At 40.5% G+C, this 16640-nt stretch overlaps 1 protein-coding gene across 2 annotated transcripts in view; it reads right to left on the bottom strand.

The window, feature by feature from the left end:
* The window catches only part of atp9b (ATPase phospholipid transporting 9B), a 384890-nt gene that overhangs the window by 255370 nt on the left and 112880 nt on the right, over positions 1-16640 (bottom strand). For both annotated transcript variants that reach the window (XM_048529464.2, XM_048529465.2), the window contains exons 5-7: positions 14097-14205; positions 10140-10198; positions 1564-1615 (exon numbers count right to left, since the gene is read on the bottom strand). In XM_048529464.2, the coding sequence (XP_048385421.1) occupies positions 1564-1615; positions 10140-10198; positions 14097-14205 (220 nt within the window). The remainder of the gene's footprint in view (positions 1-1563; positions 1616-10139; positions 10199-14096; positions 14206-16640) is intronic.

Below are 16640 nucleotides of genomic sequence, written 5' to 3'. Positions count from 1 at the left end.
CATATAGATGATAGTATAAGGTATGGGTGGAGGTTAAATAGACCTTAGGTTTAGGGTAAAAGTTCAGAACAACATCGTGGGCCAAACAGCCTGTACTCTACTGTACTGATCTACGTTCTATGTTCTAGAAAGCGGAGAAAGAAACAGAAAATGTTGGCTAGATTCAGAGGGTCAGGTCAACATAACTAGAGAGAAAAAAAACACAAAAAGTTAGTGTTTCAGGTTACTAAAATAGACTTAAACTTCTTTCAGTAGTGGTGAAAGGTCTTAAAAAAGAAACATTGACATTTTTAAAAAGTGATAATGCTACCACTTTTTCACCTTACTCATAATTGTGGTGGCGTCTTGTTTGCCCTTCTTGATAGATATTTGGAGAAAGCTTGTTGTTTTTTATATTTTCTGCAAAATGACTCTCATTTAGAGTAAACCGGTTGTATGACAGTAAACCGGTTATGTGGTGTATATGGATTTCAGCAAGGCGTTCGATAAGGTTCCCCACAGTAGGCTATTGTACTTCTTCCCACCATGGATGTTGCATGCCCCATTGAATACTTACAGCATTTTCTGCTGATTTCTTTGAAAGCATCAATAGTCGACATTAATGTGTAATCATTCTACATGGTGCCTTTCCTTCACAAACCAATAAAGCAAAAGTAAATTTCTCTATTCTTTCAAACATTACAATCCAGGTTGAAACCGGGAGTGAAATCAATCATAACTTTCAAATAGATTTAAAAATCAGCACTGTAGTTCCATTCAGCTGTTGTGTTGGTGCTAAATAATTTAGGAAACGATGTAAACACAGGTTATAAACTAACCATGGCAAAGTTGAGATGAAGCAAGCTTGATGACAGCAAAAGTTCAGAAGCAAAATATAAAATCAAAGCAAAACACTATTTCAGATTTCCAGCAACTGCAAAATGCTGGAGACACTTAGCAAGTCTGGCAGTATCTATGAAGAGAGAAACAGAATGTTTCAAGACACATGTGAATCCTCATCAGATTGCATATCAATGCTGAAAATGTCAGCTCAGACTTGAAATGTTAACAGTATTCAGCTCCTCCCCACCATTGTCTCCAAGATGCTGCCAGATCTGCTAAGTTCCTCCAGCACTTTGCGTTTTAGTTCAGCTATAAATCAGTTATGTATCCAGCTAATTACCTTTGCTGGCCAATGGTACTAATGCTATTTTAATATTATAACAACTCATTGTATGATAACCAGACATTGTATCCTTTTAAAGATATCTCATGTGAGTCAAAGCAACCAAATATTTATTTAGTGCTGCTGACAGCAACACAAAATATTCCTCAAAACAACAATCCAATCTTATTCAAAGGTTTATGGCATATATAACAGTCAAAACATTTTTTTGGAAATGTTCAATACATAATTGCAAAATTATCACATTAAAAACTTTCAACCATCAACCTTCAGTTCTTTGAGTGAACTTTTTTTTTGGAAATGTGCAGAGGCAATGGTTTGTTTAAGATATAAAGCATTGCTCTCATCACTTGTTTTTCTTCCAAAGCACTGCGAAAGAATGAAGAAAGATTGCTTACCACTTTTTTCTGATGTTCTCAAAAAGATCATGTCAGCAGGAATGCGCTGGTTCTGAAACACAGGATTGAACAGTAATACTGGTAAATAGTCAAATCTGCAACTTGCCTGCCCACCTAAACACAGCAACTGAGGATGGAGTTAAGAACATAAAAGCATAAGAACTAGGCCATCTGACCCCTCGAGCCTGCCCTGCCATTTAATAAGATCATGGCTGAGGTTTTTGAGAATCAGCTCCACTTAGCTGCCCACTCATCTTAACCCTTAATTCCTGACTGTTCAAAAATTTATCTAGCCCTGCCTTAAAACATTCAGCGAGGTAGATTCAACCGCTTCAATGGGGAGGGAATTCCACAGATTCATAATCCTTTGGGTGAAGAAGTTCCTCCTGACCTCAGTCCTATATCTGCTTCCCTTTATTTTGAGGCAATGCCCTCTAGTCCTAGTTTCACTTGTTAGTAGAAACAACCTTCCTGCCTCCACCTTTATCTAATCCCTTCATAATCATATATGTTTCTGTAAGATCTCCCCTCATTCTTCTGAATTTCAATGAGTATAATCCCAGTCTACTCAGTCCCTCCTCATAATCCAACCCTCTCAACTCTGGAATCAACCAAGTGAACTCCTCTTAAACCCCCTGCTGTGCCAGTATATCTCTTCTCAAGTAAGGAGGCCAAAACTGCACACACCACTCCAGGTGTAGCCTCACCAGGACCCTATACAGCTGCAGCATAGCCTCCCTGTTTTTAAACTCCATCCCTCAAGCAATGGCGGACAAAACTCCATTTGCTTTTTTAATTACCTGCTGCACCTGCAATCCTATTTTTAGCGATTCATGCAAAAGGACACCCAAGTCCCTCTGCACAGCAACGTGTTGTGATTTTTTACCATTTAAAACAGTCCATTTTCCTGTTATTCCTACCAAAATGGATGATCTCACACTTATCAATATGGTACTCCATCTGCCAGAGCTTTGCCCACTCAGACTATCTATATCCCTCTGCAGACTTTCAGTTTCTTCTGCACACTTTGCTCTACCACTCATCTTAGTGTCATCTGCAAATTTTGACACACCACTCTTAGTCCCCAACTCCAAATCATCTATATAATTGTAAACAATTGCGGTCCCAACACTGATCCCTGAGGCACACCACTAGTCACTGACCACCAACCAGAAAAACACCCATTTCCCACTATACTTTGCTTTCTACTGGACAACCAACCCTCTATCCATGCCAATACATTACCAGTAATACCATGCAACTTTATCTTTTGTAGCAGCCTTTGGTGTGGCACCTTGTCAAATGAGTTACTGTAATCTCTGATATAGAATTTACAACATATGAAGAGGGCAACTGGTCCACCACATATACACAAGCCTCCTTGAACCCTCACTTCATCTTCTACTCCCTCTTTGCTTCCTTCAATAACTTTTTTTCTCTGTTCTTGCCTAAACTGTTCTGTAGTTCAGCAAATTCCATATTCTCCTCACTGAGTAGTTTCTTCTGAATTGCTCATTGGATTTATTACTGAGCATTTTATACTTGTGGGTTCTGGTTCTGGAATACCCACATTTACTTTATCCTACGAAATTCTTTTGTATTTCTAAAATATCGTTATTAGTCTTCTCTTATACATGAAAAACCCTAGCTTACTTCACCCTAAATCATTGCACCCTCAGTGTGCAAAATATTAGAATGATATTTAAACTCTTGTCAGTGCTTATTTATTCTTTTAATAAGTTCAAAATTAAACACTACATTCAATGCATTTCCCAAACAGCTTGCTGCAGACTTCCTGATCTCTGCTTTTATATTTCACTCCTCTACAAATGAGCTCTAGCTTCATTTTCATTTTGTAATAAGGTTGATGGCCCACATTGCAACCCTACCACACTCAAGCTTTCATTATTCAAGATGATGTCCTTATTCCTCCAACTACAATGCCTAAGAAAAAGAGAAATTTTATGCTTTCTGAATCAATTCGATGCCTGATATAAAACATGGCAGTTAGGTTTTCAAATCATAAATTTATTCTCAGAACATTAAAATATTTCTTGAACTTCAACTTTTGCCTCAAAAGGAGACTGTAAGCCCTCTTGATTCGCTGGGTGTGTTCAGGTGCTACATACTGAACAGTATGGAACAAGGGATTGTGGCTTCTAGTTGAGTCAACACTGCTCTATGCCAGTCTTCAAAAACTGACATGAACTATTCACTATTACTTTAGACAGTCATTCTTGCAGGAAAAGATATACCAATCACTTGGCATCACCTAGTCACCTAGTCACCAAGTGCTAATTGGTAATTTATCGATTACTTTTACTGCTTCTGCCCATGGACGACAGATTTATTCTTCAGCCAAGTTCCTAGAAATCAAAGCACTAAAAATTAGGATAATGCAGAGGACCAGCACATTGTCTCTTTCTGGTGCCTAGGCTTAAGTCTAGTTCAGGCTGATTATATGAATGACAGATTTGACTATTTGCTGCAAGGGTCTTTACGAAAAAGGTCTGAGCAATCCAATTCCCAGCAGCTGCAAGACCAAAGCGTGTACAATTGCAACAAAGAGCAAGTCATAAACACAGATAGGTATTCATCCAGTTCATTAGATCTGGCAGCCACTCAATGATACTAAGGTGTCATATTGATGACTCCAGAAATTCTTGTTTTTCGGTCGGCAAAAGAATTACTCCGTTTCAGGATAATGAGATTCATAGATTGCAAGCTGGCTAACTTATTTGAAGATTAAAGCAGATAATTATAATTATAATGGAGGTGAGTGCTATAAATAGCAATACCATTAGAAGGTTCTTTAGTTGAAATTTAAAAAGGACTACATACAGCATATACAATGCATCTTACGCACCACAGAATTAAATATTATATATGATACAGTTATTAAACAGACGATTTTAGTGACTTCTCCATTGCTGAAAATTGAGGAGGAAAAGGAAAAGCAAGCGAGTGAAGAAACTGCTTTTGCTTGTTCTCAGAACATCCTGAGGCATTTTACAGTCAAATAAATATTAAAAGTGCAGTTACGGTTATTATTAGGGAAACAATTAATGCAGTGAACAGTCTGATGGACATAATAGGATGAAGAGCAGGCAACAAAGTTTGATTTTATTTACACCAGCAAATGTATGTGCAATCTAGCCAAATCATTGGAAACAACACTAAAAATGAAGTCATTTTCAGTAGTGAGTTATACATTGCTGCTTCCCATCAATCTTTTACACTGGTTTCAGACTCTTGTTCACCTGAACAGGTTCCGTGCACATCCTCCGCACCTTGCGCTCCCTACCCAGCCGAAAAGATAGGCAATAGATATCAATTCTACAGGTTAGGGAGGTTCTTCAGTTTGAGCTCATTATCATAGAAATACAGGGACCAGTTATGTTTTAACGTTTTGTGTATCAAAAAAAAAGAGTACAACAAGAAACTGACTACAATAAAACTAGCTGTTTCACAGACAGTAGGAACTGCAGATGCTGGAGAATCTGAGATAACAAGATGTAGAGCTGGAAGAACACAGCAGGCCAAGCAGCATCAAAGGAGCAGCAAGGCTGATGTTTCAGGCATAGGCCTAGGCGTGAAATGTCAGCCTTCCTGCTCCTCTGATGCTGTTTGGCCTGCTGTGTTCTTCCAGCTCTGCACCTTGTTATCTACAATGATCCTAGTGCCTGGTTGATTACAGTTTCTTTGAATGTCAAGGTCAGTCATTTTATTCATATATGAGAAGGATATGACACAAAAATTTCAAAAATCCATTAAATGAGCTTTATTCCCTAGTTGGCTCAGCCACACGTTCCAGACGATTTGTGATGCCAAATGAGAAGAGGTGACTAAAAAAGAACTTTCTAGCAATTACACCTTATTCACACCTCCCAAAAAGTCATGGTTCCAAGGGGTTTCAAACCACTGAAATACAAAAGTGTTTTGCATATTAGCTTGCTCAATTTAGTAGTATTTCCCAAAACAACTGTGGGGGAATCACCGTGGGCCTGATTAAAAAAAAAAAATCAGGGATGAAGGCCAAAAATCATTTGTAGGAAAACTGATACTGTTCACGGTCATTTTCAGGTTTGGTACTCATGCACATGTGTAAAACTCAACCGTATTACATCAGGGATAATAGGAACTACTGATGCTGGACAATCCGAGATAACAAAGTGTAGAGCTGGATGAACACAGCAGGCCAAGCAGCATCTTAGGAGCACAAAAGCTGATGTTTCGATCCAGACCTTTCATCAGAAATGGGGGAGGGGGAAGAGGGTTCTGAAATAAATAGCGAGGGGGGGGGAGGCGGATCGAAGATGGATACAGGAGAAGACAGATGGAGAGGAGTCAGACAAGTTAAAGAGGCAGGGATGGAACCAGTAGAGGTGAGGGTAGGTGGAAAGGTAGGGAGGGGATAGGTCAGTCTGGGGAGGATAGACAGGTCAAGGGGGCACGATGGGGTTCGTAGGTAGGAAATGGGGGCGCGGCTTGAGGTGGGAGGAGGGGATAGATGAGAGAAAGAACAGGTTAGGGAGGCGACTGGGAGGTGCAGTTGTTTATTGCAAAACATGCGTAGCTGTTCTGCAAAGCAGTCCCCAAGCCTCTGCTTGGTTTCCCCGATGTAGAGGAGGCCACAATGGGTACAGCGGATGCAGTATACCACATCGGCAGATGTACAAGTGAACCTCTGCTTGATGTGGAATGTCTTCGTGGGGCCTGGGATGGGGTTAAGGAAGGATGTGCAGGGGGCAGGTGTAGCACTTCCTGCAGTTGCAGGGGAAAGTGCCGGATATGTTGGGGTTGGAGGGGAGTGCGGGGCAGACAAGGGAGTCACGGAGAGAGTGGTTCCTTCGGAAAGCAGACAAATGTCTTTGGTGGTGGGGTCGGATTGCAGATAGCGGAAGTGTCGGAGGATAATGCGTTGGATCCGGAGGTTGGTGGGGTGGTACGTGAGGATGATGGGCAATCTCTTTTGGTTGTTATTGCAGGGTCGGGGTGTGAGGGATGTGTTGCGGGAAACATGGTCGAGGGCATTCTCATCTCCTCTCCACCTATCTTATGCTCTATACATCTTCGATCCGCCTCCCCCTCTCTCCCAATTTATTTCAGAACCCTCGCCCCCTCCCCCATTTCTGATGAAGAGTCCAGACCTGAAACATCAGCTTTTCTGTTCCTAAGATGCCGCTCGGCCTGCTGTGTTCATCCAGCTCTACACTTTGTTAGCGCTACATTAGATCTCATCTGGAGAGGCTTTCATTAAGCTGCTTTCTTCTCTCAAATTATCAATCTTCTCTCAAATTATCCATCCATCCTACACATTCCCAACAACTAAACTTGTCCAGTCTCAATCTTTTGAGAACTGATCATCTGTCCCACGTAACTCTTGACTCAAAGAGGATCATATATCACTTTGTACCAGCTTGAAACATAGTTGTTAGGTTACCGCTAGGTTTCTACTTTGGAAGAAGATGATCATCCATTTCCTAAGATATGAATGCAATTTTTAAACACTGAATATTGTGTAGAGTAAACAGGTAAACATGTTTTAAAAGCACTGATTCATTGAAACTTCCTTTGAAAATTTTCAAAACTTCCAATTAGCAATGATGTGGAGGTGTCAGTGTTGGACAGGGGTGGACAAAGTCAGAAGTCATATGACACCAAGTTATAATCCAATCAGTTTATTTGTAAGCAGACAAGCTTCGAGAGTACAGCCCTTTTGTCACATGCAGAGAGAAAGGAGGACACACAAACACACAGTTTGTAGACGGAGAGATCAAAAGATCATACAACTGGTGAGAGTGGAGTGTCAGGTAAGTCTTGCAGGTGACCAAGAGTGCTAGACAGTGTGCAAGAGATAATGGGGACTGCAGATGCTGGAGAATCCAAGACAACAAAGTGTGGGGCTGGATGAACACAGCAGGCCAAGCAGCATCTTCAGAGTGCAAAAGCTGATGTTTCGGGGATAGACCCTTTATCCGAAAAAAAGCTCCTAAGATGCTGCTTGGCCTGCTGTGTTCATCCAGCCCCACACTTTGTTATCTTAGACAGTGTGCAAAGGGGGTTATAAAGTCAATGTCAGTGCTGTACTGTCATGATAAACAGGCAGAGCCATAGGAATGTACAAAAGGTCAGACACTGAATTGTCGGTACAAGGCTTTGTTCTGAATCTGTCTCAAAGTTTTAACCTAGAATCAGGGTGGTTTATTCTGAAAGCTGGAAGTTATAAGATGCCACACTCACTGACTGACTATGACTACAAATTGTGTTTTTTTGCCTGGGACAGCCTTCTTAGGCCTTAAAATCTGAAAGTGCCATCATAAACCTCTGCACCGTTTTCAGAGTTTCTTTAAAATCTACCTTTTTGACAATGTTTTTAGGCATCCATCTGAAAACGCACTTTAGTTTGGTGTTTTTGTCTGATTAAGCTTACATTAAATTCCTTGGTCAGTTTTTCAACATTTAAAGGCACAGTACATATGCTAACCATTGTTTTGTTGATGCTCGTATTGGAGTGACAGACTACATCGTGATTGCAACTATAATGCACAGTGTGTTATAGAAAAGGAAAGCAAAAAACAGAGTATTTGCAAAGAATGTTATCATTTAGAAGGCACTGGTGAAAAAAGCTTTTGCAAAACATCATGATGAAAGTGGTCAGAGACATCAACATTTTTGACAGAAACCAGTAGAGAGAAAGAATTCAATACTCAGGGGAAAAATTCATGTCTTACTATTTTACAGCAATGTTGCAACAAAGTGCTTGATATCATTCTTTCTACTGGACACAAACTATTTTAAAGTTTTCATATTTTCTCGATTTATTCTCATTCTACATTTTTAAATAGCCATACTAACTTATTTGTTCACTTACTCATTGTCTCAGATTTTCTTGATCCTTAATACTACTATCTCTCGTATATTGATTAATTAATTACAATTAGATTTCATAGAACATAGAACATTACAGCACAGTACAGGCACTTCGGCCCTCGATGTTGTGCCGATCTGTCATACAGATCTCGAGCCCATCTAACCTACACTATTCCATGTACGTCCATATGCGTATCCAATGACGACTTAAATGTACCTAAAGTTGGCGAATCTACTACCGTTGAAGGCAAAGCGTTCCATTCCCTTACTACTCTCTGAGAAAAGAAACTACCTCTGACATCTGTCCTATATCTTTCACCCCTCAATTTAAAGATATGCCCCCTCATGCTCGCCGTCACCATCCTAGGAAAAAGGATCTCCCTATCCACCCTATCTAATCCTCTGATTATTTTATATGTTTCAATTAAGTCACCTCTCAACCTTCTTCTTTCGAATGAAAACAGCCTCAAGTCCCTCAGCCTTTCCTCGTAAGACCTTTCCTCCATACCAGGCAACATCCTAGTAAATCTCCTCTGCACTCTTTCCAAAGCTTTCACATCCTTCTTATAATGCGGTGACCAGAACTGTACACAATACTCCAAGTGCGGCCGCACCAGACTTTTGTACAGCTTCACCATAACCTCTTGGTTCCGGAACTCAATCCCTCTATTAATAAAAGCTAAAACACTGTATGCCTTCTTAACAGCCCTGTCAACCTGGGTGGCAACTTTCAAGGATCTGTGTACATGGACACCGAGATCTCTCTGCTCATCTACACTGCTAAGAATCTTACCATTAGCCCAGTACTTTGCCTTCTGGTTACTCCTACCAAAGTGCATCACCTCACACTTGTCTGCATTAAACTCCATTTGCCACCTCTCAGCCCAGCTCTGCAGCTTATCTATGTCTCTCTGCAACCTACAGCATCCTTCGTCACTACCCACAACTCCACCGACCTTAGTGTCGTCTGCAAATTTACTAACCCATCCTTCTACGCCCTCATCCAGGTCATTTATAAAAATGACAAACAGCAGTGGACCCAACACTGACCCTTGCGGTACACCACTAGCAACTGGTCTCCAGGATGAACATTTCCCATCAACTACCACCCTCTGTCTTCTTTCAGCAAGCCAATTTCCGATCCAAACTGCTATATCTCCCACAATTCCATTCCTCCACATTTTGTACAATAGCCTATTGTGGGGAACCTTATCGAACGAATTTCCACTTTGATTAGCAAAACACATCTTATACAGTAAATTATTTTATGCAGCATATACACTAATTGCAGCATAAATATCACCTAGTCACAAGAGATGCCAACAAATTCAAACAGTGGATGGGTAAAACATAAGACATGAAATAATAATGAATATCGTGGCTTCCTTTCTCCATCCATCGGTATCAATACTTTGAATTCTCCACACCAGGTCCAATACAGATGTAATTATCTTTTTGATGTAATTATATTATATTAATGCTGTTATACATAAAAAGTCCACAACATAAATAAGTCAATTTCTATTTCTTTTAAAATCAATTTAGGCACTTTCCCAATTAAGTGTGATACTTTGCAAATTCATTCGTCAAAGTGTGATATTTCTAGCTATTTTGCAGTCAGGTGTGAGAAGTACTCAGTGGTTTCAGGGGAACAGCAGCAATCCCTTTTTTATGTGAAAGCAGTAAGTACAGCAAACACAAACCTTCTCGACTATAATAAGATCGCCCACTTGGATGTCAGAGCTCTTCACCTGCATTTTACCTTAAAAAAAGGAAAAGGAATTGTTAATCAGTCACATTTGTTGAAGATACAGAAAACTACACTTCATGTAATTAAAGCAGTCACAAAGTGCATAATTCTACTCCCAAAGATTCCTGTCTGAACTTTGTCAAAACTGTGGTGAAGGCGGAGAGGTGGGGGGTTTGGGTGCAGAATAGGTGCAGGGGTCACACAAGGACACTATCAACATCATGCCTCAAGTTCATGAGCTGATGGGTATTATAGTTCCTTTTCAAATGTATTCCAGAATGAATAATGTAACCAAAGTACATGGTGAAATGTGCACCAAATTGTGAAACCATTGTTAGTATTATCTGCACACACTCATAACACAAACAGCATGGCTGGAGCTTGATAAGCATATCAAATTCCTATGCATTTTCTACTAGCCATTAGAATTTATTCGTTTAGTAAAATCTCACTTTAGCTATGTGAAATCTCAGGTGAACCATTTACAACCAAGAATGGAAATTCAGTGCTTGAATGTGTCACCATTTTTATAAAATACCTCTCTGAAGTTTTTTTTCCCAATTTACAAGACCTTGTATCTAATCCTGTAGGTCTAACTTCAATTACAATACCAGGCTCAAGGCCACCAAAAACTAATGGGAAATTGCACGGATAAAACTCTTGCTCCTTAGGTCATATCAGATATAACCATTTAATACCTACTTATGAAAGTCAGGAAGTAATTCCCAGTGAAACTATTACTTTCCATTCCTTGTTAGAGATTTCATGCTACTCCTCTGCAATTTAAATTTCACACAAAATATTTAAACTGTGAATGACTAGCTAAGAATAAATTCAATACTGTTTTAAATGCATTCAACTTTTTACCCTTAGATTGCAGAAAAGTCCAAAGTTCCTGTTCCCTGAACCACTTTTAGTTCTACAGATCATACACCATGACATTACAACTAATTTGGCACAGGAAACTTAAATCAGACATTCATAGTAGTTGCATTACATTGATTTCAAAGTTAACACAAATGTGTTAAGTAACATAAAAACACGAGTGCTCTTTTATTGCAATTTCATTCAGTTATTTTCTACTACTAACTGCATTCCACCTTTTCAAAAAAAAGGTTTACAACTTACTCCTGCATTTTTTCATTCAGCATTTGTCAATAAAATAATCTTTCTCCTTCTGATTTTCAGATAATGAAACTCGACTTTCATGGGCAAAAAGCCCAGCATTTAAAAACTATGTTACAGCAGTCAGCAGTTGAGGTTACAAAGCAACTTTAGCACAATTCAATGTTAAAAGGGGTATAACTTGCAAATAGGCACACTATTGATTCCTTTGACTTCAACAGCACCAGACACTTGTGGTGTCCAGACCACCGTACAAAGAAAACCTTTACACTAAATAGATCCTCCATCTGCCTTTGGAATCATGGTACATCACTCACCAGGTTCAAACTTTTCATGGAAATGATTGCTACACAAGCCATTGAAAAATTACAAACACACATTTAACAAACTTCCACCTCTTCATTTAATATAGCTTAAGCAAACAGAAATTCAGCAGGTCTGGCACCATCTGTGAACAGAAACATTTTAACGTTTCCAGTCTGATATGACTCTTCTTCAGAAATGAAGGGTGCTGGAAAATAGGATTTTATAAAGTACTTTTGACAGAGGCAGAGGAGGACCAAGAGGGCAGATGGTATAGAGGCTGAGTGCAAAAGACAAAAGGGGTTGTTAATAGTTGAAAAAGGAAACATCAAGTTCAATAAGGTTAGAGCCTGAACGCATCCTTCCATTTCTTTTTAAATCGACCCCCATGTCCTGTCATGGCATGGGTTGCTTTCAGCACAGCCAACCCATTGTCACCCCCTCTCAGTCTATTATCACCTGACCTTTTTTCAGCACAGCCTACTCATTCACTCCTAATTTCAGCTCAATCACCTATTCAGCTTCTCTTCTTACCTGGCCTACTCTCAATAATTCGCTTACCTGCCTACCTCTTTCATCTCTTTGGGCTCCACCTCCACCTCATCCCGACTTCATCTTCAGCATTCATACCACTTTTCCTAGCTATCGGTTCTGATGATCGGTCGCCTGACTTGAAACATTAACGCTGCTTTCTCCCAGACGCTGTCAGACGGGCTGATTTTTGCCAGTAAGTTGTTTTTGTTTCAGATCTCCAGCATTGGCACTTCTTTGTTTTATTTTAAAAAAAGAGGGAGATGCTAAAAGGGTGTAAATTAAGACATGAAATGTAAAGGACTGGGCTTGGTCATAAAGTGCCTTAGTAGAAGTTTGAAGTGTTATGCCTTGATCTTGCATTGTGCTTCACTGAAATACTGCAACAGGCCTAGGACAAAAACGTAGCAAAAGAGCAAGGTGGTTTATTGAACTGGCAAGCAACAGGGAGGACAGGGTAGCACCTACAGACAGAATAGAGGTGCTCTGTAAAGCAATCACCTAGTCTGCATTTGTTTTCACCAACGTAAAAGGAGACCACATCGTTAGCAGAAAATGCAATAAACTAGATTAAAAGTACAAGCGAAACATTGCTTCACCTGGGAGGATGTTCAAGGCCTCGAACGATGAAGAGGGAGGTGGTGAATAGCAAAAGTTATATCTTCCACAATTGAATGGAAAAGTGCCAAGGGGGAATAAGTAAGCTTTAGAAGTGATGCAAGAATGGACCAGGGTGTTATGGAAGGAACAATGTGTGAAATGCAGACAGTAGAGAGGAAAGGGGGTTGTTATTGCTGGAAGGGATGACATAGCACAGTATAATACTTTGAATGCAGAAACTAGTATGTGAAGATGAAGGCAAGTGAACCCCAATCATTGCTCTGGAGAGGAGAAGAAGGGGTGAGGGTAGAAGTGTAGGTCAGACATGGCTGGGGGCCCTGTCAACCACACAGTTTGCATGAATGCGCACCTGTATATCCATGTGCACATATGCACGTCTGCATTGCCTTGGGTGCCTGTGAGTGCAAGTGTATACCCTTGGTTGAGGAAAAAGGAGGTCACGTTGGAGGCAGCCTGATCGAAGGTAGCAGTACCAGGGCAGATGTGACAGAAAAACTGGGAGAATGGAATGGAATCTTTGCAGGATACAGGATGAGAGGAACTGTGGTCAAGGTAACTATGGGAGTTAATAGGCTTGTCGTGATATTAATGTGTAGCCCCTCCTCAGAAATCAAAACAGTAGAGTCAAGGAAGGCAAGGCAAGAGTCATAAATGGACCAGGTGAAGGGGAGAGAAGTATGTAAGTTGCCTAAATACCACTTTTGGATGGTCTTTATAAAGGAATTGCAGATGACAAATGCCTATATGCCACAAGGTACGAGTGCCAAGTTGCAGAGCGGTAAACCTTTTAAGCCACCTGCAATCACCAAACATTCTTTTGTGCCCAAGCTGGGAGATTTGCTACTGCTTTAGTGCCCCAGTGTTAACTGATAGCAAGTTGACTATTTACATAAATTAGGCATGACTGAGTAGATGAAGTCCCTTGGTTACAACATGCGGAATTGTGTTTAGACATGGCAGACCTGGACAATCTTGCGGCTCAAATATTTCCACCCAGTTGCTGAGCCAAAGTTTGAATTTCAGACATTGAGAAACATCAAGAAGGATGACTGCTCCAGGAGGCAGTCACCTGCAAAATTGTGGGTTTCATTTTAATAATTGCTCAATAACATGAAATCTGAGAGCTATCTGCCACAATAACTGTTACTCAGTCCCTGCATGTGGCAATTAATTTCAGGAAGAATGATCTTTAAAGCTTGCACATTAAAAATATAATTGACCAATATTTAGCACCTGGAGTCATCGGTAACTTTATTTTCAGAAACTGGAACTACCAACAATGCCCATCAACTGTGTACTACTGGTGAATTATCGAGCAAGCTATTCTAACCTCGTATGGTCAGCTTGCTATACAGCTGTGAATTCATCTCCTCATCTCGCTGATAGCGACGGAACTCATCTAATGCTTCCCGCACTATTGTCACTGCCATAACAAAACCCTGGAAAACAGAAATATAATAATTAGAGTAAAATAAATGATGTTATTAATATCTTGAATATTTATCAGGAACAGACTTTAAATCAACTTTTTTAATGTTGCTAGAGTCAGCATTTATTGTCCACCTCTACTTTCATTCGAGACAGTGCTGGTGAGTTGCTGTCTTGAACTCCTGTGGTACATTTGATGCAGTCACACAGAGCACTGCTAGAAAGGGAGTTCCACGATTTTCATCCAGTAACATCAAAGAAACAGCAATACATTTCCAAGTGAAGATGAGGAGCAACCTGGAGAGGAACTCGCAGGTGATAATGTTTCCATGTGTCTGCTGCCCTTGTCCTTCTAGACAGTATGCTGCTGTCTAAGGAACCTTGGTGAACCTCTGCAGTGTATCTGTTGTTACTGCACACCTATCATTCTGCAACAATGGTGGAGCAAGTGAACATTTGTTAATGTGGTTCAATCAAGCAGGCTTCTTCGTCACATAGACTTGTAGAGCCATACATTGCAGAAGCAGGCCATCAAGTTTGCACCCACCTATCTACATTAATGTCACATTCAGCATAGCACACTATGCCATAATGTGAAAATTATATTTGAAGCACTCATCCATGCATTTTTTAAATGGTTGAGGTTTGCTGTTTCTACTTTCCTTCAAGAAGTACATTCCAGATTCCCACCACCCTCTCAGTGAAAATTTTATTTCCTTCAAATCCCCTTTTAACCTCATGACCTTCTACTTAAAATAACACTCCCTTACTTTGACTCTTCAACCAAGGGTAACAGCTGCAATTATCCATTCTATCCATGTCCCTCTTAAACACTTCATACAGGTTTCTCCTGAGGCTTCTTGCTCTGAATTAAATGATCCAAGCTATCCAGCCCTCTTCAGAGATAATATGCTCCAAGCCAGGCAACATCCTGGTGAATGTCCTCTGCACTCCCTACAGTGTAACCGCATTCATCTGGTTCTGCGAGAATGTCAATTGTACACATTACTCCAGATACGGCCTAACCAAACCTTTGTACAGCTCCAACATCACCTCTCAACTCATATTGCCACAACTTATAAAAACAAGTGTTCTGCATGCTGAAGTAACATTTAAGCTGTCCTACCACCTTCTAGCATCTGCAGACAAGCACCCCAAGATCCCTCTGTTCCTGACCTTCCTACCGGCCTATCGTTCACCGAATACTCCCTTGTCTTGTTACTTCTTGCTCCTACTTTGTAGTGTTAAATTCCATCTGTCACTGATCTAACTGTCTGACCAACCTATCTGTATTTTCCAGTAACCTAAGACAGTCTTCCTAACTATTAACTACCCTGCCAGTCTTTGTGCTATCCCCAACGTTTGTTATCATTCCCCACTCTTGCTGGAGATGGTAATTTATTGTCCTGGATGGTGCCAAGCATTTTGGAGCTCCATTCATTCTGGCAAGTGGGGAATATCCTATTACACTCAAGACTGTTGCCTTGTAGATGGTGGGAAAATTTTGGAAGTCAGGAAGTGAGTTATTTGCTGCAGGATTTCTAGTGCCTGACCTGCTCTTGTAGACACAGTATTTATACAGTTAATTCAGTTGAATGGGGAAGCTCACAATGTTGATAGTGAGATTTCAAAAACAGCACTGGCATTCAATGTCAAAATGCAACGGCTAGATTCTCTTGATGAAGACTATGTGACGACACTGTGCCTTTTAAGAGATGTTTGGTCCTGTTTCTCTTGAACAAGGCTGTTGACACCATGCTGTCGACTTGGCTGCTTCAGAAGTTGTAATAAGTAACTCAGAACTCCCTCGGCGTTTTTTTCAGATCAGACGAAAGAAGCACGAGTGGTGGACTCGGACTCTCACAGACCCAGGGTTTTGGTATTGCTTTCAATTAGAGTTTTGAAGTTGAAGTTGACAGATACAGCTTTATGGTGGAGGGTTGCTTTTCACACTAGAGGTCTGTGACCAGTGGTGTGCTATAAGGATCAGTGCTGGGTCCACTGTTTTCTTTACATAAATAAATGATTTGGATGTAATGATAGGAGGTATGGTAAGTCAGTTTGCAGATGACACCAAAATTGGAAGTGTAGTGGTCAGTTAAGGTTACGTCAGAGTGCAACAGGACTGTGATCACATGGGTCAATGGGTGGAGGAGTGGCAGATGGAGTTGAATTTAGGTAAACGTGAGGTGCTGCATTTTGGAAAGACAAATCAGGGCAGGGCTTGTACACTTAATGGTAAGGCCCTGGGGAGTGTCGCTGATCAGTGGCCTTGGAGTGTAGGTTCATAATTCCTTGAAAGTGGAGTCACAGGTACACAGGATAGTGAAAACGCATTGTACGCTTGCCTTTGTTGATTAGTGAATTGAGTACAGGAGTTGGGAGGTCACATTGCAGCTGTACAGGACATTGGTAAGGCCATTTTTGCAATAGTGTGCACAATTCT

Source organism: Stegostoma tigrinum, chromosome 5 (genome assembly GCF_030684315.1).
Source record: "Stegostoma tigrinum isolate sSteTig4 chromosome 5, sSteTig4.hap1, whole genome shotgun sequence".
Classification (NCBI taxonomy): domain Eukaryota; kingdom Metazoa; phylum Chordata; class Chondrichthyes; order Orectolobiformes; family Stegostomatidae; genus Stegostoma; species Stegostoma tigrinum.
Note: the sequence above shows the minus strand (reverse complement) of the source record. Positions and strands in the feature narration are given on the sequence as shown.